At 40.5% G+C, this 25,781-nt stretch overlaps 5 protein-coding genes across 7 annotated transcripts; 3 read left to right on the top strand and 2 right to left on the bottom strand.

Moving 5' to 3' along the window:
* Positions 1 to 593: 593 nt before the first annotated feature.
* LOC306829222 (zinc finger and BTB domain-containing protein 5-like) lies at positions 594 to 3,392 on the top strand. 2 transcript variants are annotated; one of them, XM_079352167.1, is made up of 2 exons: positions 594 to 1,045; positions 1,169 to 3,392. In XM_079352167.1, the coding sequence occupies exon 2, from the start codon at positions 1,217 to 1,219 to the stop codon at positions 3,209 to 3,211; it is 1,995 nt and encodes a 664-aa protein (XP_079208293.1). In that variant the 5' UTR covers positions 594 to 1,045; positions 1,169 to 1,216; the 3' UTR covers positions 3,212 to 3,392. The 2 variants fall into 2 exon arrangements, with proteins under 2 accessions (XP_079208293.1, XP_079208292.1); XM_079352166.1 differs by having other exon boundaries at positions 1,166 to 3,392.
* Positions 3,393 to 3,519: 127 nt separating this feature from the next.
* On the bottom strand, positions 3,520 to 6,782 carry grhpra (glyoxylate reductase/hydroxypyruvate reductase a). Its single transcript, XM_079352168.1, has 9 exons — positions 6,525 to 6,782; positions 6,091 to 6,221; positions 5,480 to 5,552; positions 5,284 to 5,400; positions 5,092 to 5,180; positions 4,850 to 4,951; positions 4,594 to 4,729; positions 3,947 to 4,077; positions 3,520 to 3,850 (listed from the first exon to the last, which is right to left on the bottom strand). Exons 1-9 carry the CDS (start codon positions 6,611 to 6,613, stop codon positions 3,729 to 3,731), a joined length of 990 nt encoding a protein of 329 aa, XP_079208294.1. The 5' UTR covers positions 6,614 to 6,782; the 3' UTR covers positions 3,520 to 3,728.
* Positions 6,783 to 8,189: 1,407 nt separating this feature from the next.
* LOC306829103 (protein phosphatase Slingshot homolog 3) lies at positions 8,190 to 19,676 on the top strand. Of its 2 annotated transcripts, XM_079351969.1 has the most exons (18): positions 8,190 to 8,355; positions 9,249 to 9,410; positions 10,568 to 10,605; positions 10,711 to 10,894; positions 12,540 to 12,655; positions 12,785 to 12,853; positions 13,668 to 13,733; positions 14,228 to 14,410; positions 14,494 to 14,587; positions 14,699 to 14,827; positions 15,062 to 15,108; positions 15,241 to 15,387; positions 16,309 to 16,509; positions 16,659 to 16,845; positions 17,499 to 17,561; positions 17,666 to 17,755; positions 18,437 to 18,587; positions 19,008 to 19,676. In XM_079351969.1, the coding sequence occupies exons 2-17, from the start codon at positions 9,363 to 9,365 to the stop codon at positions 18,572 to 18,574; spliced, it is 1,800 nt and encodes a 599-aa protein (XP_079208095.1). In that variant the 5' UTR covers positions 8,190 to 8,355; positions 9,249 to 9,362; the 3' UTR covers positions 18,575 to 18,587; positions 19,008 to 19,676. The 2 variants fall into 2 exon arrangements, with proteins under 2 accessions (XP_079208095.1, XP_079208094.1); XM_079351968.1 differs by having other exon boundaries at positions 18,437 to 19,676.
* Positions 19,677 to 20,387: 711 nt separating this feature from the next.
* Positions 20,388 to 21,741, bottom strand: mrpl18 (mitochondrial ribosomal protein L18). The gene is made up of 4 exons (XM_079351970.1): positions 21,571 to 21,741; positions 21,311 to 21,479; positions 20,708 to 20,942; positions 20,388 to 20,628 (listed from the first exon to the last, which is right to left on the bottom strand). Exons 1-4 carry the CDS (start codon positions 21,656 to 21,658, stop codon positions 20,551 to 20,553), a joined length of 570 nt encoding a protein of 189 aa, XP_079208096.1. The 5' UTR covers positions 21,659 to 21,741; the 3' UTR covers positions 20,388 to 20,550.
* A 1,009-nt stretch (positions 21,742 to 22,750) lies between these two features.
* Positions 22,751 to 25,755, top strand: ttc9c (tetratricopeptide repeat domain 9C). The gene is made up of 4 exons (XM_079351692.1): positions 22,751 to 22,899; positions 23,717 to 24,049; positions 24,130 to 24,312; positions 25,174 to 25,755. The coding sequence occupies exons 1-4, from the start codon at positions 22,797 to 22,799 to the stop codon at positions 25,329 to 25,331; spliced, it is 777 nt and encodes a 258-aa protein (XP_079207818.1). The 5' UTR covers positions 22,751 to 22,796; the 3' UTR covers positions 25,332 to 25,755.
* The last annotated feature ends 26 nt before the right edge of the window (positions 25,756 to 25,781 follow it).

Genomic DNA, 25,781 nt, shown 5'->3' with positions numbered 1-25,781 from the left:
AATGTGCAAGCAGGCTGAAACATGTACACATGACTGCACAAAATCCTCACAAAGGCAATGTTTAGTCTCACATTTCACAAACTGCTTAATATCCCTAAGAAAAACATTTTGAGTTTATTTTAACATATTAGGCTTTTATACTGGTTTATATTTTCTTTTAAGGATTTATATAAATTCAGAAAAATACTGATTACATTTTTAGGTAATGCTGCCAGATGTATATACCATCCTACACACAGGTTTGGTTTGTGTTCAGACGTGAAGACGTCTAAACATATTGTACCCCTCTGAATACTACTTTGTGGACACAGTTTACAAATTTACAAGTAGCTTAAAATAATGCCTTTGAAGAAAGACACCTAGGTGTAGAAGTACAAGTGAAAGGTTTGTGACTAATCTTAAAGCTGTATTATGAAATCTCCCAGTACAGTATACAGTAAAAGAATGTGCCTGTAGATGAAATCATCTTGGTCCTGTCCAACATCAGATAAAGTACTGTCCATTACCAGTCCCGGACAGTTACTAAAATACTTCCAAAGAAGCCTCTTTTTTGTGAATATAATTTCTTAAATTGTTCATACTGATTATACATGATTAATTTTTTTGTGCTTTTATATATTTATATAGAGCTACTTGGTGTGTTCGGGAGTCTCTGCAACCTGACAGCCCCTGTAAATGAGAGTTTTAGAGAGGCAGAAGAACAGATATGAAAATGCAGTTCCACAAACGCACCACCTGGGGGAGCTGTTGATTTTCTCCGAGGGTCTCTGAGTCTAAAATGAGGGAGGCGCCAACAAGATGTCAAAGCCGGTCTGTTGTGTGAATCAGTATCACCAGTTATCGCAACATAAACTCCTCTCAAGTTTATATTTGAGTTTCTGCAGCGGAAGGGAAAAATCTGGCCAACAACTCGTGAGCTGCAACAGCTCGAGACCTCGCCGCATCCTTCCGTGTTATTGTTGAGGAGGCCCGCCCATACTCCAGAGAGCATCTCTAGGAAACCCGACAACAACAGACAAAAGGCTGAATACATGTCGCTACGGAGGTAGGCTTTTTTTTAGAAAATGTCACAGTCCAGTTTTCCTGATGAGATGAGGACAACAGGAAACTGCTCTTTACTACAATGTTTTTGACAATGACCTTCATTATGTTATTCTGCTAAAAGCAGCATACAGCAGACCTGCCATACTGAACTGGGGAATTTCCACCGCGTACTATGGACTTTCCAGGTCATTTCCAGCATATTTTCATGCAGCTCAACCACCAGCGTCTCCATGCTCAGCTGTGCGATTGTGTGGTGGTGGTTGGATCCCGGCGCTTCCAGGCTCACCGCTCCATCCTGGCAGCATGCAGCTCCCACTTCAGGGCTCTGCTGAGCTCAAGTGACAGTGGGGAAGAGCCTAGAGTACCAGGAGGAGCTGACACAGTTGGAGGTGGAGGTCCCAATGTGATAAAGTTAGATCCAGAGGTGGTGACACCAGAGGCCTTCTCCACTCTGCTAGACATGATTTACACCTCCACCCTCTCCCTCGGGGCCTCTAATGTGATGGATGTGCTGCTGGCAGCGTCACACCTGCACCTCAATGCTGTTGTCAAGGCCTGCAAGCTCCACCTGTCCAGGAAAAACTTCCCTGCATCGCCTCCTAAAGGCTGGAGGTCAGTGCATCGGCAGCAGAGTCCATCTTCCCAAACAGAGAGGGCAGCGATTCTTCAGCAGGTCACATCTGTTATGGAGGAGGGGGATGAGGATGAGGTAAGACTGGAGGTTAGTCAGTCTGGTGGGGTCGAAGGGCAAAGGATCAATGATACGCAGGGCTCCACAGAACTTACGAGCCACAAGAGAAAGTTAAATGAGGACAGTCTGAGTGTTAGGAAGAGGTCCTGCAGGCTGCAGGAGGGGAACTACAACGAGTGTTCACCTACTGTGACCAGAAGCGGCGTAAGCACAGAGGATGGAGGAGAGGAGCTGCTGTCACCGTCCGACAGACACTGGAAGGCCCGAGGTGAAGAGGAAGTTGAGGAAAAATATGAAGCTACAAAGGGTGAGTCAGAGGAGATCCAGCTGCCGAGCCAGTCAGACAGCAGTGCAGGAGGCGGAGGTGCTTGGGAAAAGGGTGGAGACACTGTGGTCAAAATAAAGGTGGGAGATGAAGGGGAGGAAGAGGAGACGATAATGAAGATTGAGGTGAAAAAGGAATATCTGAGCGCGTACTCTCCGAATTTAGACACAGCAGCAAACAATTCTCCCCCTTCTCTCCAAGACTACGTCCCCAACTTGAATACACAACTTACTGAGGACAAAATGGCTGCTGCCTGTCCATCAGAGGCCACTGTTAGCTTTTTACAAACTCAGCCCTGCATAAATCTTCAACCTGACGCTCAGAAAGATGATGGAGATTTAAGTGGGGAGTCGGAGGCAGGTGAATGCCTCGACAGCCTGTCAGAACTAGCCTTTTCCTGCTTCCTAAATCCCAGTGCTGAAAGTGTAATGGGAGCACTGGAGGAAGAAGACAGTCTAGCGAGCCTCACCGCTGCCGCAACTGCAGCTGCTGCGGCTGCCAGTGACTCCCCTGCAGCTGCTGGAGATTTGTGTCAAAACTCAGAAGAAGCAAGCACCTCCACTGCTCCGCCGTCGGATCACTCCTCCTCACTTGTTTTCCCTGTAACCTCTGTCCCTTTGCAGCAGCTTCTCCCAACTCAGGGACCTAGTTTCAGTGACACACTCATCCTCCAGCCCACCCAGAACTCTCTTGCAGGATTTCTGAGCGGCATCAGGCCGAGTCTCGGCCTGGAAACCTCTCAGAGTCAACCCTCCAGAGTCGGGAAAAGCACAGGGGCGACAACCTTCCGTCGCATTGCCCCCAAAGTCCCACCAGGGTCAGAAGCTAGTACAGAAAGTTCTCTTTCAGATGATCGTCCATCTCTAACCAGAGCGTCGGATGATGTTCTTTCCAAGTGCAAGAAAGCAGCAGCTGAAGACCATGTACTACTGGTGGAAGGGGAGAAGAAGTATGCCTGTAAAATCTGCTGTAAGACCTTTATGAACCTGACTGACTGTAAAAAGCACATCCGAGTCCACACAGGGGAAAAGCCTTACCCCTGTCCTAAGTGTGGCAAGCGCTTTAGCCAGTCCTCCCACCTGTATAAACATTCAAAAAACACCTGCCTAAACTGGAAGGATGATCAATCATTCCCAGACTCCCTGTTGTGACCAGCACGACAGGGAGTCTGACGATTCTTTGAAATAATGACCTCATGTGATTCAAGTTGTATTTATTACTTTACTGATCCGTTTTTAAACATCTCTTCATTTTAATCATGACATGTTTTTACAATGCTGTGAGTTTTGTTCTCAGTGTTACATGAAATCTGAACAGACAAAATGTAGCTGAACTGATGTTATTGCACTTAAATTATTCTCCAAGAATTATTTGACAGAAGCATCGAGATTGATAAGAAAATCTAAAAGATGCATTTTGTCATATTTACTGAAGATAAATCTGTGAGCATGACGCCGTCTGAGGCATTAGTTTTTATTATTTCAAACATTCAATTTAACACAAAACTGGAGTGTAGAACTGTTTCATACCAGCAGACATGCAGCATTAGTGTTTGAATAAAGTGCAGAATAAGATGTCAAAGGTTAATCTTCTACATTTAGTCTTACAATACTTAGTCTGAGAAGTGTCTCTCTAAGTACTGCAGGCACAGCGGCCCAGCTTTGAGCTCTAGAAGGCAAGCTCGCTGGGCATCCCTCCGCCCTGTAAACCCCCCAGCAGGTTTCGAGCTGACAAAGCTGCCATGACGCCTCTCGTGGAGTAGGTGGCGCTGCCAATGTGTGGTAACACCACTACACAAGAGATAAGTGGAAAAAGTTCAAAGTCAAATCGGGAGGCTTTGTAGGAAAAAGAGTCATGCCTACATATTTCACATCCCATCTACTCACCACAGTTATTAAGTGTAAGAAGAGGGTGGTTTGTTGGGAGTGGCTCGGGTGTTGTGACATCCAGCCCGGCTGCAGCAATCTGTCCGCTGGTCAAAGCCTCATACAGATCATCCTGATTCACTACAGCTCCCCTGAAAGCACAATCAGACACATTAGAGTCTGCATGTAAACAACGAGCAAAGCTTGTGGCCGACATTCCTAACAGCCAAACCAAAGCTTTTCCTTTGATTTGTTCGGACTGAGATCCCAGAAACATCCAACACTGTCTGAAATGGTGCTGGATATCAGAAAGCACAGCAGTCAATGCACAGACCCAAAACCAACATTACCGTAGTTGGCTCAGCTTAAACCTTTGTTTGTTTTTTTAGTTTGTTTATTTAACAGGGACACATTCAGTGAACAGCTTTCTATTTCTGCTTCTCATAAACAATACCTAACTCTGCAAACAATATGTGCTGAGTCTAACACTAGCACAATAAAGGAAACTGGAAATCACAGATTTTTAGGCTGGTTATTTTGTAGATTCAAGGTTACAGAAATTAAACTTGTGACAGCCTATAGTCCACTGCAGTGCAAAAATAAAATCATTGTCTATGTTTTATTAATGTCACTGTTTAAGCTTGATTTACGTTGCTTTGGACGTCTACCTGCTTGTGTTAACAAAGACGGCTGTGTTTTTCATCTTGTTGAAGAAGGCCTTGTCACACAGTCCCTGGGTTTCTGGCGTCAGAGAGCAGGAGACAACAATGAAGTCACTCTCAGACACAAGTGTGTCCAGGGGAACTGTTCAAAGAGAGGGGAGATGAAACACACATTAAATATTGACCTAGTTTTCTCTCCTGTTCTTTTTTTCTTACTGTGCTTTTAGTTGTTCTCCCTGTCACTGTGATAAGTTTTTCTTACCAAACTCTCCGCTAACATCAGCAGCATCAGCCTTGGCTGTTCTCCCAGAGTACAGCAGTCTCTTCACTCCAAATGGCATAAGTCTGCGAGCAATGGCCATGCCTGAACAAAAACCACAAAACGCACCATTTCCTTTGGAATTAATATTGGACAATGCTATTAGAGCTGTCAAATGGATCTAAATATAACATTTTATCTCTATTATAATGAAGATGAAGTTTTAAAGTAAATAAGGCAACAACCAATGCGTCCCAGTCCAATGACCCCCACAGTGCTGCCAGAGAGACCATAACCACACAGCATGAGAGGCTTCCAAGAGGTCCAGCCACCACTAGCAGACCAGAAGAAAAACATTTTGACCAAAGTTTTTTGTCATTACTTGAAATCTATGTGAGGACAAACAGATTTCTTATAGTAAACAAGTTGAGACTGACTTTTTGACGGCCTCCACCCCCTCTGGTAATCTGCGAGCAGTGGCTAGTAGCAGGGCTACAGTAAGTTCTGCCGTGGCATCAGTCAGGACGTCTGGAGTGTATCCAACACGTATGCCGCTGTTTGGAAACATACATGTATAAGCTGTGTTACACTTCATGCTGTGAGTTAAAGGTCAGTGCTATAGGGTTGACCTACCGTTTTTTGATTACGTCAAGAACCAGGTGGTCAAATCCCACGGACAGGGTGCTGATGACTTTCAGGTTTGGTCCTGGAATTAGAGAAAGATCAGCTGAGATATAAATAAGATCTTTATAATGATGAGCAGGCTAATTTTGAGGATTCCTTTTTTTTAGAGATTACCTTAAGTGATATGAGTTGATTGGTAGAAAATGTTGCCAATAAATATGGATAATAGAATCATGATATTAAAGTTATCTTTGGCTGTGTGCACTTCTTATGATTATGTATCATGTCATCTTAAATTTCAGCATCTAAAGAAAGTGTGCACACCCCTTTTTGAATTTTCATGTAGACTGTCTTTAAGCGCAAGGACATCAAGGGCAAAAACCAAAAAAGGGGTTTATATGTTGACCAAAAAATGTAACGCACTACTTTTAATCCCACCTCTGTATCCAAATCTCCCCGTAGTCTGCATAGACTGTAAATATTAAAGATATCAGTAATAAAAACATAAGCAAATGTTGAAGATTTTTAAATACATTATGTAATACATAATTACAATGTAGCTTTTTCTTTACATTCATAAACATAGATATATGCATTCACAAGTACAAAGATGTGAGAACCTGCAGCATCCAGAAGCTCCGCATCAATCTTGTCTGACAGCATACACAGGATACCATGAGCGCCCTGCACACCTTTCAGGAGCTCTGTCCTCGGCACAGGTTCATCCGAGTCCCACAGAGAAACATCACATCTGTTCACAAGGACACAGAGAAGGATTACATGGGAGAACCTCATCCAGTCATACAGGCTGTCTTTTAGATGTAGTCTTAAATGTATGCTACTGTGTATGTGATCTTCTGAATCACACCAAACTTTTCATTGTGTGATCATCTCACTTATAAGTAAATAAATGTCACGTGAATCCAACTGAACATAAATGTGTAACGTGTTTCAGCCAAAGGAGGAGACAGCCCTTTTACACTGTATGCAATGCACTTAATGATGTGTTGCTTTGTCTTGTGAAAGTTAGATGAAGGTGAAAATTATTGCATACACTCCAGGAGCCGATGACAGTATCTTCATGCCCTCCGGCGGGAGGCGCCTCGTGACGTAAACCTTCATAAGTTTTCCAACTGTCTGCATCAAGAGCCACAATGAACAAAACCCTCTCCTGATAATACCACGTTTCACTCTGCAAACAGCTTCTGATTTAAACTGTAATGTCTGAATGATAACTGGAGGAAACCACACATCAAACACTCCTGAAGACCTCAGGAAGTACTTCACGTTTTATACGTAATTGTTCTTCGTTTGAGTTTTATTGGCGGCTGGTGTCCAATAATGTGCACTACTGCCACCTGCTGGATTTCACTTTTCTTCACTTAGATTTTGTTTTCAACACATGGCCTAATCAAATTAGGTTATGTGATTAAGCATTAAAGTATTTTTTATTATTTATCTTCATTCTGTTTACAGCCTGTAATGTGATACATGTCTGTTGTATCTCTTGTATTTTCTGTTAATCTGTTATCTGCTTTATTACACTTTATTTTTATACTCCCTGTTGGGTCCGTCCGTTAACCTCTGTTCTTTCTCTAAATGTGGATGTATTTGTTTTTATCTGTTAGAAACTTTGTAAATAGTTGTTTTAGATTAATGAAGTTATTATTATTACTATTATTATCATTATTATTAGTATTATTATTAATGTTATTATTATTATTATTAGTGTGTTGAAAGTATCTACATGTCATAAGTGCATGTGCAATGTTTATCGATAAAGATATGTACTGTTTGTAAAAAGAGATACACTTTAACTACTCAATAAAATTGAGGCAACAGTTGCACACGTTATTATTAATTAAATCTAACTTTGTTAAAAGTTGAGCTAATATAACTCAAATCAGTTGAAAAAGAGTAACATGTTTAAATCAAGTAGATTCAAATAAAGCACAAACAAATTAACCAAATTTAAACAAAAATATGAAGTAGATGTCACGGTGAAGACCTGGCAGCAGAGACGCCACAAATATATCATTTGTCTTGATATGGATAAAAGATGCCAACCAGTCGAGGGATGCAATTAACAGCAATAGAGTATGGAGCTAGAACAGTCTCATAATGAATAAATGCACACAGCGGGTCTGCACACATTTGCCCCACCCATTCGCTACTGAAATGACAGCTCTACCATATAAACTTTTAAATTTTCTTTCTAAACTTTAGTTTCTCAAGTTGTACTTGATCAATAGTAATCATCTGAATCAGTTCTATTTCATGTCAGGAGTAACCTAAAACAATCTTTGCCTTATATAAGATAGCCTCCATGGCTCAAAATGAAACCTGTTTAATCAAAAAGAATAGAAACCTATACATTTAAAGCTGTTGAAATTAAACATTTGCATTTGTTGCAAGGTCCAGCAGTGTCTGAAAAAAGATCTACATTTTGCAAAATAAGTCTGTGCTCATTTAAGGTGCAATTGTGCACTTTAAACGGGGTTTTCACCTCGTTTGTTAGTGTAGAAATCTTAATATTTACAGACTATGATCCAAACGAACACCAGCATTTTAATCAGTAAAAAAAGACACCTTGGTGGTGACAACCTAGACTAGGACGCTGGAGTACGGTGTCATGTCTAAGCCTTCATTCTGCGAGACCGCGAGACGACGTAGCTCACTGCTTGCTGGCGTATGACGTAGGAGTCATTTCGTCCTGTCCTCGTGCTCGTGCTCGGGCTCCTCCTCTGAGGCAGCAGCTGAGCTGTACATGGTGAAGTCCTTACCCTCGAAGCAGCAGAGGGCGGAATAAGGAGCCCTCAGTGCTTGGGAAACACACAAGCAGTTTACAAAGCAGGAAATCAAGCTGGGAACTAAAAAAGACAAAGGTAAGAACATGTTTGTTTCTGGCTTTATTTTTAAATAGATAAATGTTGTCGTGTATCGCAGAGGCGAACAGTATCGTCAGCTCTGCGACTGCACAATGTGTTGTTTATGTCTTGTTGTAGAAACGATCCCCTTTCAGCTCGACAGGCAGGTTTTATTATTACTCTTCAAGATTACTTATCTGTAAAAAAAAAAAAAAAAAAGATATAAACCCCGCGTAGTATTTGCAAGCGACGAACTGAAACCATAATCTAATACTTGCTGCCATATGATGAAGGCGTAACCACTCACTCATGCCCTGTTATGATGGTCAACAGTCCACACACTTAACCAACCATTTATGGCAAGATTTTAGTTTGGTTGATTTTCGGTCTTTGAAATCTGTTGAGAACAGTAATTTAAGTTGTGCAATTTTAAATGCCTTTGTTATTATTAAACACTTTCGAGACAAGTACTTGTCTGTTCTTTATAATCAGACTTCAAACCTTAAGAAGAACATTGAACACATCCATCAACATTTTTTCTTTTGTTGGTCTTTAATTTGGTTAATTGCAAACACAGTACAGTTTTGTGGCACTTCAGGAATGCATAACATATCCAGATAATATCTGTAATGTCTGCTAATCTTGGGATGGAGCTGAATTACCAAAACACTAAGCCATCATAATATTAAACCTGTTTACTCAGTCATATTCTTAACAGTCCTGGTGTAATTTTTAAAAAAAGCATAAAATCTCTGATGCTTCATGTATTTGACATATTAGATCCCACATGTGGTCATTTTGCTGTACAAATTCATAAAACGTTCAAATTCAAGTCATCTGACTCATCGAATGGAATCTCACGTATTAAGTCTATTTATTGATTGTGATTAAATATCCATGTGTCATTCCAGAACAAAAACAGAGTTTTGCCTCACCCTTGACACACTTTTGGCTGAGGAGCCTGCAGAGCTTGTCTGAGCCTGCCTGGAGCTACAGGTTTAGTGAAGACATACCTGTACTGTGCCATGGCTCTGTTCACCCTGCATAGGATCCCCTCCATCTCCTGCGCTCCCGTGAGTTCAGCTATTTACAATCTTTCCAAAAAGAAGTTAGTCACGTTGCGTTATCTAGTCAGATTTGTAATGGGTTTTTTCTCTTTTCTTTATAAATAATAAAGCAAAACTAAATGTTATTATTTGAAGTTCTTCATGAAGAGAAGTCAGTCCTGATTTTGTGCCTTTGTGGATTGTATCACAAAAATAGCCTGAATGATAAAGAGCCTGCCGTGTTTCTCAGGGTTGTGATTGTGTTAATAGGTTTACAGATAAATATGTATACCCTCATAAAGGGAGTTCACTGAATGATTGGCTCATGTTCTGTCAGTCTGAACTCTCACAGCCACTGTAGCAGTTTAATGCACACATATTTATAGAAGACATACAAGCACTGTATCACCAGCATCTGTCTTTAACTCTCATTCTGTCTCATCAGTTGAACGAGCTTTTCTTTACAGTCTTCATCATTGCCAATTTGACCATAACCGACGAGGTTGTGGCTCTCATTTTTTGCATACTTTGTCACAGAATCTAATCACATTATTATCTTAACTTGTGCTCTCTCTTTTTTTCTTCTTCTTCTTCTTCAAACCCCCATCGTTCCTCTCCTGGCTCTTGCCCACTTCTCTTCTTTCTTTCTTTTTTTCTTGACTCTGTCTGGACTTGTCAGTTGCGTAACAGGTAATGTTACTGTCTCTCCAGTTTCTTTCTCTGTAAACTTTTTGTTGCTACTCCTCACCCCCCCCCCCCCCCCCCCCCCCGACCCTTTATCTTTACATAGTTTTTTACTTAAAATATATTCATCCCTTTTCCTCCCCTTCAGTGCTCCCTTTGTTCACATGTCACTCTGTATCTGTCTCCTCAGTCCTCACTTCAGTATTCCTCTCATCTTATCTATGTTGCACCACATTTCACCCGAACAGTCCACAGGCAGTGATAAAACATGTTTTCCGGCCACTTGTGTACACATTTTCTTACAGGAAATTAAACATTGCTCACACTTTCCCTCTATGTTCCCAGAAAAACTATCACTATTAGTATGATAGCAAGATAACATAATAGGGTTTGTGCCACATTTTAAAAAAGGGATCTCAGATTCAACACAACTGAAGAGGTTATGTCTGATATTTATTTTTCTTCATGAGGCCTCCTTGTATTTTATTTTATGTTTAAAGGATGAAGGCTTCCCAAACCGAGGAAGACTTCAGAAAAGGTAGATGTTTCTCCACGTCTGGTCCATGAATTCTAATCCAACAGAATGATTCCCAGTTAGAAGATGACAACAGCATCATCCTCACGGATCTTTGTCTGTGTGTAGAGAGAGCTTTGCCCTCGTGAAGGGGGCCGTCCTTCAGCTGGAAGAGGGCGCGAGGGAGTGCCTGGATGAGGAGACCTCGCCGCCTCTGTGTCCGGGGAAGGAACGTGATGGAGCGTCGGACAAACGCCACAGGCAGATTCATTCCATGGTGGAACAGCTCAGACCAGAAGATACAATCAAGCTGGTGAGGACGTGTTTACGTGCGTTACTTGCAAAATCAGATCAACAAAGTGGCGTTTACTTATCTCCCATACATCATACATTCATTACGCTAGAGTTCACTCTAGGGCTGATTCTGTTTTTATGTTGTGGATCTGCAATGGTGTGACACATACACAATAGTTTCCTTGTTTACGGCATGATATACATTATTCGTTTATGCTCTCAGCTGCATGAAAACATTGATTCAGTGGGTTGCCAAACCCAGCTTTTATTACCACAGCCTCCCTGGTCCCGTGCTCCCTTACGTAAATAATGCCAGAGAATTCCACAGAGTTTGGTCTGGAGATTATGCGAGCTAAAGAGCACGGTATCGTCATCAGTGACAAACATGCTAACGAATGACACAATCATATACAGTTTAGACTGTTCCCCTCTTCTCCATTAGAAGTTAATTATCCGCATTTGTACGTTCAGCAGAGACCAGATAGTCACACAAACAGGAGGCTCCAGCCTCGTCATTGGTCAAGTAGTTTACTTGTGAATGACAAACGTTTGGTTGGAAGAACCCGAGCAGAGAATCAGAGTTCTAACCATCACTCACACGTCACACCTTATCAATGTGACCCCACATTCAAAAAAGCTGCTGTGTTGTGTAAAATGTAAATAAAGACTGGATGAGATGAATTGAAAGATGTTAAAAAACCCCACAGGTCTATTTGATTTTTAATCAGTCTTTGCAAAGTAAAGCTGGGGAAGTATACACCACTGTGCTGGTAAACTGAGCAACTCTGTGGATTTCATCATCTTCAGTACAGAAAAGGAAGAGTCCAAGAAGCTGAAGAAATCTCTCTATGCAGAGGACAAGACTGAAACCAATATTGGGTGGCCATAATGTTCAGGCCCTTAGAAAGCTCTGGCTTAAAAACAGACATGCGAACACTCCTGAAAAGCATTGTCAGTATACATAGTACTCTCTGTACATTCATAACTGTAAGCTGAAATTCGACCATGCAAAGAGGCGACCATTTATAACCCAAATCCAGAAATGCCAAGCTCATGGCATCGTGGCAGAAAAATCTTAGACTAAAGATTTGAGGGACCATCCGGCTTGTTATCAGCAAACAGTTCCAAAGTATTGGAGAACTTTGAATGGTTAACTTGCACATGTATGAAGGCTCAGTTACTGATGAGCAACACATACAGGAATAAGAGCAAAATATGCTGCCAAATAAACAAGAGCTTTTTCAAGGAGGGCTTTGGTCAAAACGACGTTCTGCACGATTAGCAGCACTACAGCACAGCTCTGTAGTAAAAAGAGTCCTGTGGATACAGTGGCCTTTTTGCAGTCCTCCCATTGAAAATGTTTGGAGCATTACGAAGCATAAAAAAAGGCAAAGGAGACTTTGAACTGCTGAAATCCTACATCAAACAAGAAGGGTAAAACATTAATCTTTGAAAATTACAGAAACTTCCTGAACAGGAAAATACCCAAAAGGAAGAGATTTGTTTCCACTGTATGCAGTTAAACAGGTTTATTTGGTGGACCACCTAAAACTTCAGAGAAAACAGAGACATTTTATTGATTATAGATGTTTGCACTAATCTTTTCTTCCTCAGTCTGATTTCAGTATTTCACATCTTCTTGTCCTCTGCACTCTATCGTACAGGCAGTGCAGTTGGAGTCCACCAGCTCGGTCAGAGTCAGATATCTGATCGTCGTCTCAACCCTCGGAAACAAACAGGAGAGCATCCTGCTGGGAATGGATTTCCCCGACTCAGACAGGTGTGTGTAACTAAGATGCCGGTGTAATGTGTCCGAACAAAAGCACTAGATAAGAAAAGTCAATTTGGTTAATACGGTGTTGTTTTAGTATTTCGTCACCTTGGCTCACTGTGTCCTCGCTCTCTGCAGTGATCAGTGCACCATCGGCTTGGTCCTTCCTGTGTGGAGCGACACACAGGTTTATCTGGACGGAGACGGGTAAGAAAGATTAAAAAAAATAAAAAAATAAAAAACAGGGAAGAGGATAAAATTTCAAAGCACAAACGAGGAGTTTTTAAGAGGCTGCAGCACAGACGGGCAGACTGATGTCTGGGCCACCAGCCAGAGATAATGTGAATGAGTAATGTGTCTATTTATGGAGCCGAATCATTCTTAATGCATTACAACTGCTCCTATCGCTCCTTCAGACCTTATATAAGCAGGGGATCATGTGTTTGTTTGGTTTTGTTTTGCAATGAAAATAAAATGAAAGTGTTTGCTTCTCTCTGTGTCAGTACCAAATGTTCAGAGAAATCAAATATAGAGCACAAACTGTTGCTACTTGTAACAGTCAGTGTCATTTTTGGTGCTAATAACCAGTGAGGCTGTCAGTGTTGGTTTTAAATGTCGAGGCCCCTTATCTGTTCATTGCTAAGAGAAAGTAAATAAACGAGCTCCAAAACTAGCAGTTCCAAAATGATCTATGCTCTCACAGTGTGATGGATCTATTGTTTTAACTAATGAGCTGTCATAGTTGAGTGCGGCATGTACAAAACACTCTGCATGTTCAACCCACATGAGGCTGAATCGCACCTCCAACCTTGCTAATGCTCTCTCTCTCTCTCTCTCTCTCTTTCACACGCTTTCTCCCTCTATCCTCACATGTTCATCCTCCACCTTCCTCTCAAGAACTGTCACAAGTTTACACTGAATAAATGAATAATCTCTCTGTCTGTCCAACAATGCTTCCTGTCATCCAAACTTTCTCTGACGTGATCTTGTAGCTCATATGTCTGTGCTTTTTCTCCCACAGTGGTTTCAGCGTGACCTCAGCTGAAGAGACCAGAATTTTTAAGCCTGTGTCCATGCAGACCATGTGGTGAGTGAAAATGCTGACACCCTTGAGTCACTGTAAAAGACGTCAATGTCTTGACAATGGCACTCTGCGCATCACTTCAACTGAACTGTTATACTCTTCACCAGCAATGAAATTACTATTTGCAAGTGTTGTTATTTAGGATGTTTGTGTTCATCTGTAACAAATCAGTGTATTTATTACTTACAGTTTATGGCGGTTGGAACAGTTGAAGATAGTTTGAATTCTTCAGATGGGATATGTTAAAGTAGCTAAAGCTCTTGTGACAGTAACCCTGTGTACAGCTGTTCATAGCTTAGCTCTTATGCATGGAAGCATTCTGGTTGCCTTCTCAGAACAGGAAGCTCTCTGACTGATCTACTTCAGGTCACACACAGACTATTTGTTAGAACCTCATACAGCCCCACTCCAAAATATTCAATTATTGCCTTTGTTTTCATTGGTCTCACACATACATTATCACCTGCCCTAATACTTAACATCTGCATGGCTGTAAGGTCAGTGTTGCAGGCGTTGCACGGCTGCTGTGAGCGGGCAGTGAAGGCAGCTGTGATTCCAGGAAATGGCCTCGAGTGGGCAGAACACTACCATCAACACATTGAGTCGGACCGATTCTGCCTCAACGAGTGGGAGGCCATGGACGACCTGGTGTCGGTCCGCAAGGACAGTGATAGACAGACGTAAGAAAACAAAAAAACAAAATAACAATACTAGTCGTCACATGTCTGCCTGTACTCATTTTTCTCATTTATGATGTGAAAAGCTCAGAAGAAAGGACTTCCAATGAAGTGCTGATCAAGGAGCACCTGAGAGACATCATGAGGACTGAAGACCTGGACAACCTGACCTCTAAAATGGTGAGACAAAATACAATAGGAGAAGTTGGCTACATACTGGAGTATAGCAGAGCATGCTTAAAGAAATGAAATGTTTTTGTAGCTGCTTTAATCTTTCCTTTGCTTCTGTAGGTGCACTCTGCCCTGAAGACCAGGATCGGCTTCGACATAAGACCCTATAAGGAGTACATTGATAATGAGATCCTGGTCACCATGGCTCAGATGGACAAACCCTCCAAGATATTTGACTACCTTTACCTTGTGAGTGGTTTGCATTCAAAGACTGTACTTTTTTATTTGACCCTCGTACTGCATCTCTTCTCGAACTTGAGTGAAATCTTCTTGCACTAGGATGTTTTCATGTGACTGTCACTTCCTCTATTTGGGAGATGTGTGTTGACAGATAGGGAAGACAACTCTGTAGGCCCTTTCCTTTTTTTTCTTTATTCGTCTTCTGTGACCTCAACTGAACTTCTCCCCCTCCTCTGGTTGCAGGGCTCTGAGTGGAATGCAGCTAACTTAGAGGAGCTGCAGAAAAACAAGTCAGTGAATACAACTGCAACCCTTAATGCACTGTTTCCTCCTCGCATGGTTAATACTCATTGTACATTGTGTTTTTTTTTCTGTTTTTTTTAATCACTGCTCTGTTTTTGCGTCTGTGTGCTTTCTTTCAGTGTGGGATATATTCTAAATATAACGAGGGAGATTGATAACTTTTTCCCTGAGTCCTTCAATTATTTCAACATCAGAGTGTACGATGTGGAAGAGACCGACTTGCTGGCTCACTGGCCGGACACGTACAACTTCATCAACACTGCAAGGTTGTCCTGAAAATCCACAGAAATCAGAAAGAGCATAAAATCCTCTCAAGTGAAGACGCATCACATTTTGTACTTTTGTTAGACTTTGAAGTTGCATCAGCAGTCAGAAGGGGAAATGTTTGACAAACTGAAACTAAAATAATTTGTGCCGACACGCAATAGAAAAAAGCTTTTTGGATTGTTACACAATACCAGCGGAGTTTGTAGACTGTCCTGTCAAAGCAAATGTTTATTTATGAAGCTTCACTTTACAGTAGAGTTAAAGTGCATGAGTAAGTGATATTGCTTTGCACTTTCCTGCCAAGTATAAAGCATTACACTCAAGATGGTTAGCTTAGCACAAAGACTAGTAGTGGAAGGAAGTCAAGCTGTCAACAGTTTCAAAATCAGCACATCTAAAGGTGCCAGACTACATCCAGGCTCTTAGCAGTTACCAGGCAACCAGTGAATACTACTAAAAATCATGCCAAATATAACACCCTGAGGTGGGGGGAAACAGCTTATTGTTCACCCATGGGGCCTTGTGTTTCTTGAGGACTCTCGGGTTGCAGGAAGTTGTTGTTTGTTTTACTTGACAGACTAGCGCTCTCCTAAGGGTTCAATTCTTTATGATGACTAAAATCAATAGCTAACTATAGCTTTATATATAGCAGTAAGATGTCAGATTGTTAGCAATCTCCTCATCCATCAGAAAGTGGACACATGTTTTACTAAATGAGCCAGTATTTACCTCCAGTGTTGCAGCTTTGAGTTGTCACAAGATTTGAACATTTGTATTGCATTGCCTTTTGTGGCTACATAAACATGCACATTCCCGCAGGGTATCTTTGGATGTACAACCTTTAGCCTTCCTATTTTTAAAGTTAAATCACCAAAAAAACAAGGAGCAGCCTTTTTTATTTCTATCTCTGTGTGTTGTAGAAAAAGTGGACAGGCGGTGTTGGTGCACTGCAAGATGGGTGTTTCTCGATCTGCATCTACTGTGATTGCATATGCCATGAAGCAGGAGCGCTGGCCTCTGGATGTGGCGTTGAAATATGTTAGAGACTGCCGGTCCATCATAAAGCCCAACGAGGGCTTCATGAAACAGCTTCAGACCTACAGTGGCATCCTCGTTGCAAGGTTAGGATTTCTATCAGCTGTGATGTTCTATGCCATAAAAGCAGAAATGAAAAAGATTCAATACATTTATGAGCTTGCCAATTTCTGACTTTGCTGATATCTGTGTTTATATGATGATGATTGTGCTGTACATTTCTTCATCTTTTCAGCCAGCAGCGCCACAGCAAACTCTGGAAGCAAAGGTCTCGAGACCACAGGCAAAAGTCGGTGTGCAACAAGGATGGAGGAGAGGAAGGAAAGCCAGAGGAGGAGCAGGAGGAGGAACTTGACTCTGACGAGGAGGATGAGGATGAGGAGAGTGTAGATGAAAAAGAGGATTCAGCAGAAGATTCTGAGGTATTTAAATACATTAAAGACATGAGTAATTAAAGCAACAATATGTAACTTCCACCTTAAAAAGTTGTCGTTTCGAAGTCGATCTGAAGTACAACAACTTAAAACAGGCAGAACAGCGTCACTCCCATGTCCCATGTCCGTGTGTACAGCACTAGCCAATTTACCCCGTCTCAGTCCAGTTTCACAGAATGGCTGAGGCTAAGAGCCAATCTGAAGCTAAGAAACAGAAGAGGAAGGTGAGGGGTAAAGTTTAGACGGGGACATCAGAGAGTGATTGAGCGTGAAACCAAATGTACATCTCTACAGATATTAATGACAACAGATTAGGATGTAATGTTAGGCTCTACTGTTACTGATGTCAGCGTTTTCTCCTGTTTAGCAGCTTTAATGTGTGTATGTCTCAGGCTTGCATACAAATATATAAATCCTTCACATGCTAAAAGTTGTCTCTAAAATGGACTGATTAATGCAAAATCCGGTGATAGATTGACATAGTTTCACTTTCCCAACACAGCTCATTTGCTTGTCAACAAATGCATGCTGTCTGTGAGGGGAGATATTTGAGGAGCCTTTACAGCAGTGTGTCTTATGACCTTCAGTTGGCACTAAAAAGCACCAAACTGACTTTTCTTCATCTTCACTAATCCATCCAGGTGTTTTATGAGCCCTCACAGATGTCTGACAATCCTATTATCACAGTAAATGAACCAGAAAAGGTGAGCACACACAAATGTTCTTTTATTCACCCACTGCACTTGAAGAAATGTGTCTTCACTGTTTTTTTTATTGGCCACTGATTTTTTTTTTTCCTCATCTTAAGGTTGCTTCAAGTGTTAATCGCAGTGGCAGGATGAACCTCTTCTCACTCATGCAGTCCATCAGTGAGCTGGACGATGTGGATAAAGGACAGGTAAATAAAGCCTAGTCTTCTTCCTTTAAAACTCTGTACTGTTATATTGGTGAAAACACAGACAGCTGCCATGTAAATGTAGAAAATTGCAAACTCCCTTGTGTATAAAAAGAGGTAGAAGATAGCTGGACTAAAGCAGTGAAGGAATGTGAATCCACCATTTTCTTCTGATTTGGTTCTTTTCAAAACCGAAAAACAACTAGTTGTTTTTTTTAAAGTGGTCATTTTTATTAGAATAACAGAATTTGTTTTAATTAATAAATTACAGTATTTAAATATTTGACAATTATACCAAAAGAATGGGATCCAGCAAACATGTCCACATGATAACTGATTGTAATGTTACAGCTTTTGTTACTACGAGTCCCTAATGTTAGTGAGGGCTGCAACTGAACTTTGAATTATCAAATTATAACAATTTGCTTTTTTCAATGAATTAATTTATCTATCAAAAGTTTGATCATGAATAAAAAGAAGCAGTTAATCATTGCTTCTAAATGTATTACTTCTACCATCAAACTTTTTACATTTTTGCTTGAAAACGACTGAAATTATGAATTAATTGTTAAAAGTTTGCCATTTATTTTCTTTCAATCATCTAATTGTACATGGAGATGTGTGCCAGAACACGTTCATTTCCTCTGAGCTTTAATCTACGCCTTCACATTGTTCTTTTCAAAGCTGCCTAGCAGCCCAAGGCGGTCTCCGGGGCAGCGGAGACGTAGCCAGGGACGACGGGGTCTCACTCACCAAAGGGCATGTGTGGATGTTTCACCTGAACCAGGGAGTTTGCGGGACAGTGGACAAAATAAACCCTAAAGTGATGAAAACGGTGAGAGAGCAGTTATTAACAGAAAGGAGGGAGACGAGGAGGGGAGTAAACGCGTTTGATGAAGGAGTCCACACCTGAGAAATGTGCCCCAGTAACATGCCAAGGTTCCTACACTGATACATTCTGGCTTTCTGTTTTGATTGTAAAAGCTTTAATTTATGTTTTTCACATCTTTGTTTACTTTTTAGTTTAAATTGTATTTTGTTTTTATACACTATCTTCAGAACATAACGTACCACATTTAGAAGAACAGGTCTCTCCCTCTGTGGTGTGTCTCCCTTGTTCCCTTCTTTGGCTCGCTCCAAAGAGATCTATGCAATGGCTGTTCCCCTTTCCTCTGTTAATGTGATGCTGTATGCTCCTGATTCAAGGCAGACAGTTTTAAATGTGTCTTATATTCTTATCAGAAGTCTTTTTCAGGTTGTCCACAGACGGGAGGATCTTACTGTATCCAAGCTGGTAATTAAGAACAAAGTCAGGGCCAGTTTAATGGCATGAGTCTGTTTGCCAAACCATTTATTCCTATGTGCCAATAAATCTATTTAAATGTTTAAATCTTTATTGTGTCAGTACTGTTAGAAAGGAATGTCTTCATGTTATTCACCAGGTTTGTATGAGTGCCTTCAGCCTGAGAAACATGACTGTGTTGGTGTTTAAATGGTTTTACTACAACATGGAGGCTGTATATTGTTCGTATCCCCTGCTGTTTCTCACTTGGTTTGATTGCAGTATAAATATAATCCCCAAAGTTATGCATGTACACGCAATGCGTATGTAACTGCTGATTTACTGTGAGCATGTTCATTGTTTTTATGCCAACATGTGAGACCAAATTGTTCAGGGTTTTCAGTATTTATATGTACCTTTTTATGGATCAAGGTAAATTCTTCAGTACACTGTTTTAAACTCTGAGGATCACTCAATGCTGATGTATGAACACTCCAGTTGTAAGCTGATGAACCCAAGCTAATTTACATTTAATTTGCATGCTCACCCTTTGAAGAAAACATGCACTTTATTATCCCTCAACACACACTGTTCACACTGCCTGAGCCAACATCAAGTTATGATTAAACGATTCCTTTTCAATATCGTGTCCATGTCTCGTGTCTTTGGTCCCCAGTGGGTCCTGGGAGGGACTCAGCTTTTTCTTTGACACAAGCAGACGGAGCTTCAAAGAAAAGAGGTCGGGAACGACTCTATGGCTGTATCTCAATGTCCTCCTTAAACCCTGAGCTCTTACGGACTTAAATGACGTCACCTTTAAAGTGATTGAGTGCATGAGGCTGCTAGGACTTGAAACGGTTTCAAACCAATGGGACAGCACTTTGACTTCGCTGTGACCATGACAGCATTATGTTTTTTTACTTTACTTACTCACAGCCTCCTGGCAAAAAAAGTTCTTAATATAAAGGTTATGTGCAGTTTTCCATTGAGGGATAAATAAAGGTCCATCTCATATAATAGGAATAATATGCTCTGTCTCTTCCGTTTTATGACGTTTGTTTATCTTTCCATTCTTGAGGGCTTACCTCAGGGATCATGTTTCTTGTCTCTAGGCTAAGAAATCTGGGTAATTCTCTTACGCCAAATCTGCAGCTATGCTCACTTTACAGACCGGATGCATAAAAACTTGAAAATTCAACAGGCGATCCCTCACTCACTTGACGATTTCATCTTGGGGCAGCATTATGCACTCAGACTTACAGTAGGAACATGCATCAAAGTCTGTGAGTACTTAAGGACAATATAGATCATATTCAAATGTCTTTTTTGAGTAATGCACCAGAGGAGAACTGCTTTGTTCTAAGATATTTTATACACAAGAGCAAAACAACTTTACTTTTATTTAGATTTTCTTCCCAGAGTCTGGCACTGGTCATTTTATCTCTGCAGTCAACATTTTCAAGAGCAGTGAGGAAGAGGAAGTAGACGGTTTAACAAAACAGCTGAAGTGGTAGATTCAGGAACCAATGTATTTTCTTTTTGGTTCACTAAGAATAATTCCTCCTCCTTTCATCGCTGTCCTGAAAGATTGAACCTATGAAAGAAAAGAAAAAAACATTACGATTTAGGGGTTTAAGGGGGGGGACAAATCAACAAATGCTGTATGAACTCACAGCATTCGAGCGATACGCCCAGGGAATTTCTCTGTAAACCATCCTGGTGATGCCAGCCTGCTGACATCGCTGTGCCAGCACCTCGCCAACAGCCTGACATGCTGCCACGCAGTGTGTGGAAGGCAGCTCCTTTTTCAATGCCCACTCCTTAGTTGAACAGGAAACCACCGGGTCGGAAGAGGTGCTGGAGAACACTTCTGCTGTCACGTGGTGCTGAGTGCGAGAAAACACCAGCCTGGAAAGATGAGAGAGACCATCATGGTAAAGCAGAACAAAGATACACAAGAGGAACCCCATGAGATGACTTCTACTCAACAGAAGTCTTGCAATGATTACCTTTACTATTTACATTTGTATTTCAACAGTACTTAAAAACTTTGACAGTCTCAGTGGTGCTTAGCAAACACTATGACATTTCCAAAAAAAGTATTAAAGTGAAAATCACTATTTTGGAGCAATTCATTTCTTCACACATTGTGACGATTTCTGAAACATTGGCAGTTTGACAGACAAGAGTAATGGACTTATTTTACATCCTAACGATAACCATGCAACAGTATCACAGACGGATGCGTCCCCCTTGAATCCATCCAGCAGCCCTACCTGTGGTAAAACTCCCTGTGGGGCCAGCTCGTCCTCCAGCCTCGGTCCTTTACAGCCAGAGCCAGCTGCTCCAGGTTCCGGGGGTTTCTGTTCTCAAAGGTCGGATTCACAGCTTCATTCTCATCGGCACTGGGCTCCGGCTCGGAGGCTGTCTGACTCAAACACCGACCTGGAGAGAAACACCCCCATATATCCGAGTAACTGTATATGTACTATTGTAATGTAATAGAAGAAGTTGATATTAAAGGAGTATGACTGACCTGTTTGATTCAAAGCTACAGTCGGACGACATTGATGAATTTGACTAAAAACCTGCCTGAAACTGCGACAAACTCCGCTTAAAGCCATTCCCTCTATTCAAATCTAAAACTGAAGTATGTATCATTTACAGTCCACAAATCCCTCTGTTCATCCAAGTATTACAGCATGCCTTTCAGCCCAGGTTTTTAACAAGAAATCACTCCGCCCTGTAGCTCGCCATCTTTGACATTCGGACAACATCCGGTTGGATAATCGGTGCTGCTTTATTAACAGCCCTGACAGAAGCAGATTTCAGCGATCATAGTGTTCCGCTGGCAAGTTTTCATTTACAATATGAGGTTAAAAAAACATGTAAGCGCCAGTTCAACTGTACACTATACTATACAGTATATAACAGTATACTATACTACTTGTTTATTTAATTTTTCTCAATCGACACATTTGTTTGTGTCAATGCAGCTCTTGAGTACTTCCATGTGTAGCCTGGCTGTGTTTGAAACTTATTCATCGTTTTAAAATGACTTTCATGAGGCACCATCTCTAGGTGAGATGGGAAGAGCGATGTACATTTTTTATTATTGTAATCATTTTATTTGGTAGCTTAAGTGTTTAACAGATAGCCTCCCTTTTAATGGCGGGAAAAATGTGAGCATGCTTATGATTTTAATTTTCATAGTTTTGCTTCGGTTAAAACACTTTATAAAGTTAAGACAACTTTGGTATAAACGTATAAACATATTATAAAATAGCTTTTCATTATATTCACTTTAAGTAGTGGTATTGTCTTTATAACCAACATTTTTTGTACATTTCTATAGTATTGAATTTGGATTACCTGTGATGTTGATGTTTCAATATGTTATTATATATTTATTTGTTTGTTTGTTTTATTTATTTATATGTATGTATGTAGACTTATGATATCATATATTCACGCAATATGTTATATTACATGAAAAGTGTCAAGGATGATCTCGAGAAGCTAAGAGGATAGTTGTAGGTCAAGAGTTAAATGAATTATCTCTATAATATTATGATTAACGTTTCAGTTTTTTGACAACTTTTGAAAACTTCAACCTTTTTTTTCTTTCTTAAAAACAGAGAAAGATTATGTCAATCAGTAGAAGGTCATTAAATATAAAAAAAAGCCTAAATGTGGCTAATAAAACAAGGTAGACCTACCTGTGTAATCCCCTTTTCGACCGCGGTGTGGCAGTAACGATGAATGAAGTTGAAGTTACGACCAAACGAGGAAGTGTCTGTACATCTGAAAATCTGCGAGAGAAAGCAGACTGCTTGTGAATGTTATACAGTATATTCTTTAGCAGGTGAGATTATAATCTGATTTCGTACAATGCCATTGAAATACAGCAAAACTTTAAATGATTTCGTGTACTAAAATTGTCTCAAGGATCATTAGCGAGCGTGTGTGTTTATGTGTGAGTACATGTATGGTTATCTGTGTGTGAGAAGTAAACTGAAGTGTTATTTTGACATAATCTAAATTCACTAATGTTTTATCTTTAAATAGTTTTCTTTCCAGTGTTATGTCCTTTTTTTATTATGTCGTCTGCGGTCAGAAAATTCAAACTTTTTTTGTTTTAAAGCAAACACAAGTCAGTGATGGGAAAATGGCAGTGGATGAAATAAAACAATTCATTTAAAAATATGTTATGCTGGTATACAAAACGAAACTAACACAGATATGTGTTGATGCTTTTTTTTATCGCGGTCAATTGTCATAAATATTACAGCAGTAAAGCTAAATACTCAAATCTCACTGACGTGATAAGTAAGAAAAGGGACAGTAGGCCTACAAATGTTTGTTCAGTGCTGATGTTAGTTATATGTTTGGCAACATTCAGACGTGAATGCAATAACCCGAGTTATCTTTCACTAAATTCAGGTTAAATGTTTATGCATGTTCAGCACGAGCTGCTATTCTCGCGTTGAAATGCGTGATCTTAGTGGGGACCTGTTTTTATTCTTTTATGTAAAGAGAAGAATGATTGATATACTTCTGAAACTACTTAAACATTACACTGATAAAGGTTCATTAATAGTTGTTCTCTTGGTGAACAGGAAGTTGAGTGTATGTAACTGCTCTCCAGCATTTTCTCATGACATTTTCTTTATTCTCTTCAGAAATGGAGGCTGCAGGAGAGGAGAATATGGATGCACGGGGGGCAGCAGCAGAGGAGCCAATCTTTCCTGGACAAGGTCAGACTTCTGCTAAACCCGTTTGGGCGTCATTAGAGGAAGCAGTTCAAAAGAAAAAAGAAGGAAACACTTTTTATAGAGAGAAGAACATCCGCTCAGCCATTGGTCGTTATCACCGAGCACTGCTGGTCCTAAGAAGTCTGGACTCAGAAGTACTGGCTTCAGTGAAGGGGTTTGGACCTGAGATGCCTGCTCTTACACCTGAACAGGAGGCTTTACTGAGAAACACACAAGTGGACTGCTACAACAACCTAGCTGGTAGATAACAAGTATAATGGTTACACATCACAACATTTGAATGACATATGTGCACACACGTAAATATGTTTCTCTTTCAGCCTGTTTGCTGCAGAGACAGAGTGTTGACTATGCTCGTGTGCGGGAGTACAGCCTGCGGGTCCTGCAGTGGCGACCAGGTGACGTTAAAGCCCTGTACAGGGCTGGAGTAGCTACTCTGGAGATGGGAGATGCACAGACTGCCAAACATTACCTGACCCAGGCCTGCAGAGAACAGCCTAATGGTAAGAAAAGAGGCGGCACATCAGGACTGTCCATTACAATATATTTTTAAATACATAACCAAATTGAGATGTCAAGAACACATCAGTAATCTGCTCCCTTGCAGTGACACAGAATGTGTTTAGCCACAGCAAAATGAACAAGATGTGTTTGACAGCACTCAAAGCCCAATAAGTAGTCATAGTATTTACATTGGTCACTGAATGGACAATAGAATTGAGGTGAATGATAGAAAGGGTAACAGTAAGTTAATTGAATGATAATACTGATCGTGTTTTATATTTGATATTCTTATAATCTAAATAAAGTTTTGAGAATAAGAGAAAACTTGTCAAGATAGTTTGGACTCTAATCAGGTGATGCTTTGCCAACTCACTGGTTAATCGTTTAACTTGGAGAAATATAGAATTTAGAAATGTGCTCAAGTAATTTCTTGTCATGATTTGAGTGAGACAATCACTGCAACATGTGGTTTAACTTAAGGGCATGTAAAATAGCTAGGTCAAGGGTTAACATGGTCTGACTAACCTCTTGTATCTGGTCACTGGTTACACAGTATTGTCCCAAATTCATTGTCAGTCACTTCAATTGCATTTTTGCTTTGAAAATTCAGGGAATGCGAAAAATGTTGTATTTTGTTTAACAGTTTGCTTAATAATTCCCTGCTGATTTTTGCAAGACCGAGTATTTAACAAATACAGAGGGATTGTTTAGCAATATGCTGATTTTCACCAAAGGACACTTGGGTAATTTACAGAGCTGATGCATTTTATCAATCCGGCAGTTTATTCCTTCCTTCTAAAATATTTGAAAAGCTGTGGGATGAAAGAAAGTCTTAATTTCTGAATTTGTTTCCGTTTCAGATGCCAATGTGAGGAAGCATCTGCAGAGGGCAGAGGAGAAGCTGAATAAAGAGCTCCAGAAAGAAAAGGCCATGTATCGGGGCATGTTTTCCTCCAGCCAGAAGAGCAGCTCAGTAGAAGAGATTAACCAAACCAACAGAACTGATGAGGGAGTCTAGCCTGCTACCCTCCTCCAAATACAGACTGTTCAACCTCAACTGATCACAAATCAACTGAAGACTGTCCCCACATCTTGAACTTCTTCTGCTAGTGTATCTTTACAGGATCATTTTTGAGAGAAATTTGGATTAAACAGAATACTCACACTGTTAATGGGAAAGTAAAGATGCTGCTGCTGAAAATAGAAAGGATAGGACAGGAAAGTCTGTTTCCTAGCAACAGGGACACAATGATGTTTTTTTTGGGGTTTTTTGCCAAAAAGGGCATGGCTTTGGATATTTCATAAAAATGCTTCTGAAAGCTATGTAAGGACTCCTTATGCACTACTCAAATGTCTGATTATGTTGTTTTGATTGGAGCTGTCTGGTCAGTGCTGTGAATGTGGATTTTTTTTCAAGTAAAATCATTTTTAATAATTGACAAGTCGTTTTGGCAGACTTATTTTTTAT

This window comes from Symphodus melops (assembly GCF_947650265.1).
Source record: "Symphodus melops genome assembly, chromosome: 9".
Taxonomy (NCBI): Eukaryota; Metazoa; Chordata; class Actinopteri; order Labriformes; family Labridae; genus Symphodus; species Symphodus melops.
This window is presented reverse-complemented; position numbering and strand designations above follow the sequence as displayed.

Excerpts from the sequence above, each read along its gene's own strand:
- LOC306829103 (XM_079351969.1), top strand. The coding sequence starts at position 9,363 with ATGGCTCTGTTCACCCTGCATAGGATCCCCTCCATCTCCTGCGCTCCC. Across the intron at positions 14,411-14,493 it reads AAGGACAGTGATAGACAGAC|CTCAGAAGAAAGGACTTCCA; the intron begins GTAAGAAAACAA and ends TGATGTGAAAAG. Across the intron at positions 14,588-14,698 it reads ACAACCTGACCTCTAAAATG|GTGCACTCTGCCCTGAAGAC; the intron begins GTGAGACAAAAT and ends TTGCTTCTGTAG.
- grhpra (XM_079352168.1), bottom strand. The coding sequence starts at position 6,613 with ATGCAGACAGTTGGAAAACTTATGAAGGTTTACGTCACGAGGCGCCTC. Across the intron at positions 5,181-5,283 it reads GGGGTGGAGGCCGTCAAAAA|TGGTGGCTGGACCTCTTGGA; the intron begins GTCAGTCTCAAC and ends CTGGTCTGCTAG. Across the intron at positions 4,078-4,593 it reads GTCTTTGTTAACACAAGCAG|GGGAGCTGTAGTGAATCAGG; the intron begins GTAGACGTCCAA and ends TTGTGCTTTCAG.
- mrpl18 (XM_079351970.1), bottom strand. The coding sequence starts at position 21,658 with ATGGCTTTAAGCGGAGTTTGTCGCAGTTTCAGGCAGGTTTTTAGTCAA. Across the intron at positions 21,480-21,570 it reads TGTAGCTTTGAATCAAACAG|GTCGGTGTTTGAGTCAGACA; the intron begins GTCAGTCATACT and ends GTTTCTCTCCAG. Across the intron at positions 20,629-20,707 it reads GGGCGTATCGCTCGAATGCT|GTTCAATCTTTCAGGACAGC; the intron begins GTGAGTTCATAC and ends TTTCTTTCATAG.
- ttc9c (XM_079351692.1), top strand. The coding sequence starts at position 22,797 with ATGAAGTTGAAGTTACGACCAAACGAGGAAGTGTCTGTACATCTGAAA. Across the intron at positions 22,900-23,716 it reads TACAGTATATTCTTTAGCAG|AAATGGAGGCTGCAGGAGAG; the intron begins GTGAGATTATAA and ends TATTCTCTTCAG. Across the intron at positions 24,313-25,173 it reads CTGCAGAGAACAGCCTAATG|ATGCCAATGTGAGGAAGCAT; the intron begins GTAAGAAAAGAG and ends TTTCCGTTTCAG.
- LOC306829222 (XM_079352167.1), top strand. The coding sequence starts at position 1,217 with ATGGACTTTCCAGGTCATTTCCAGCATATTTTCATGCAGCTCAACCAC.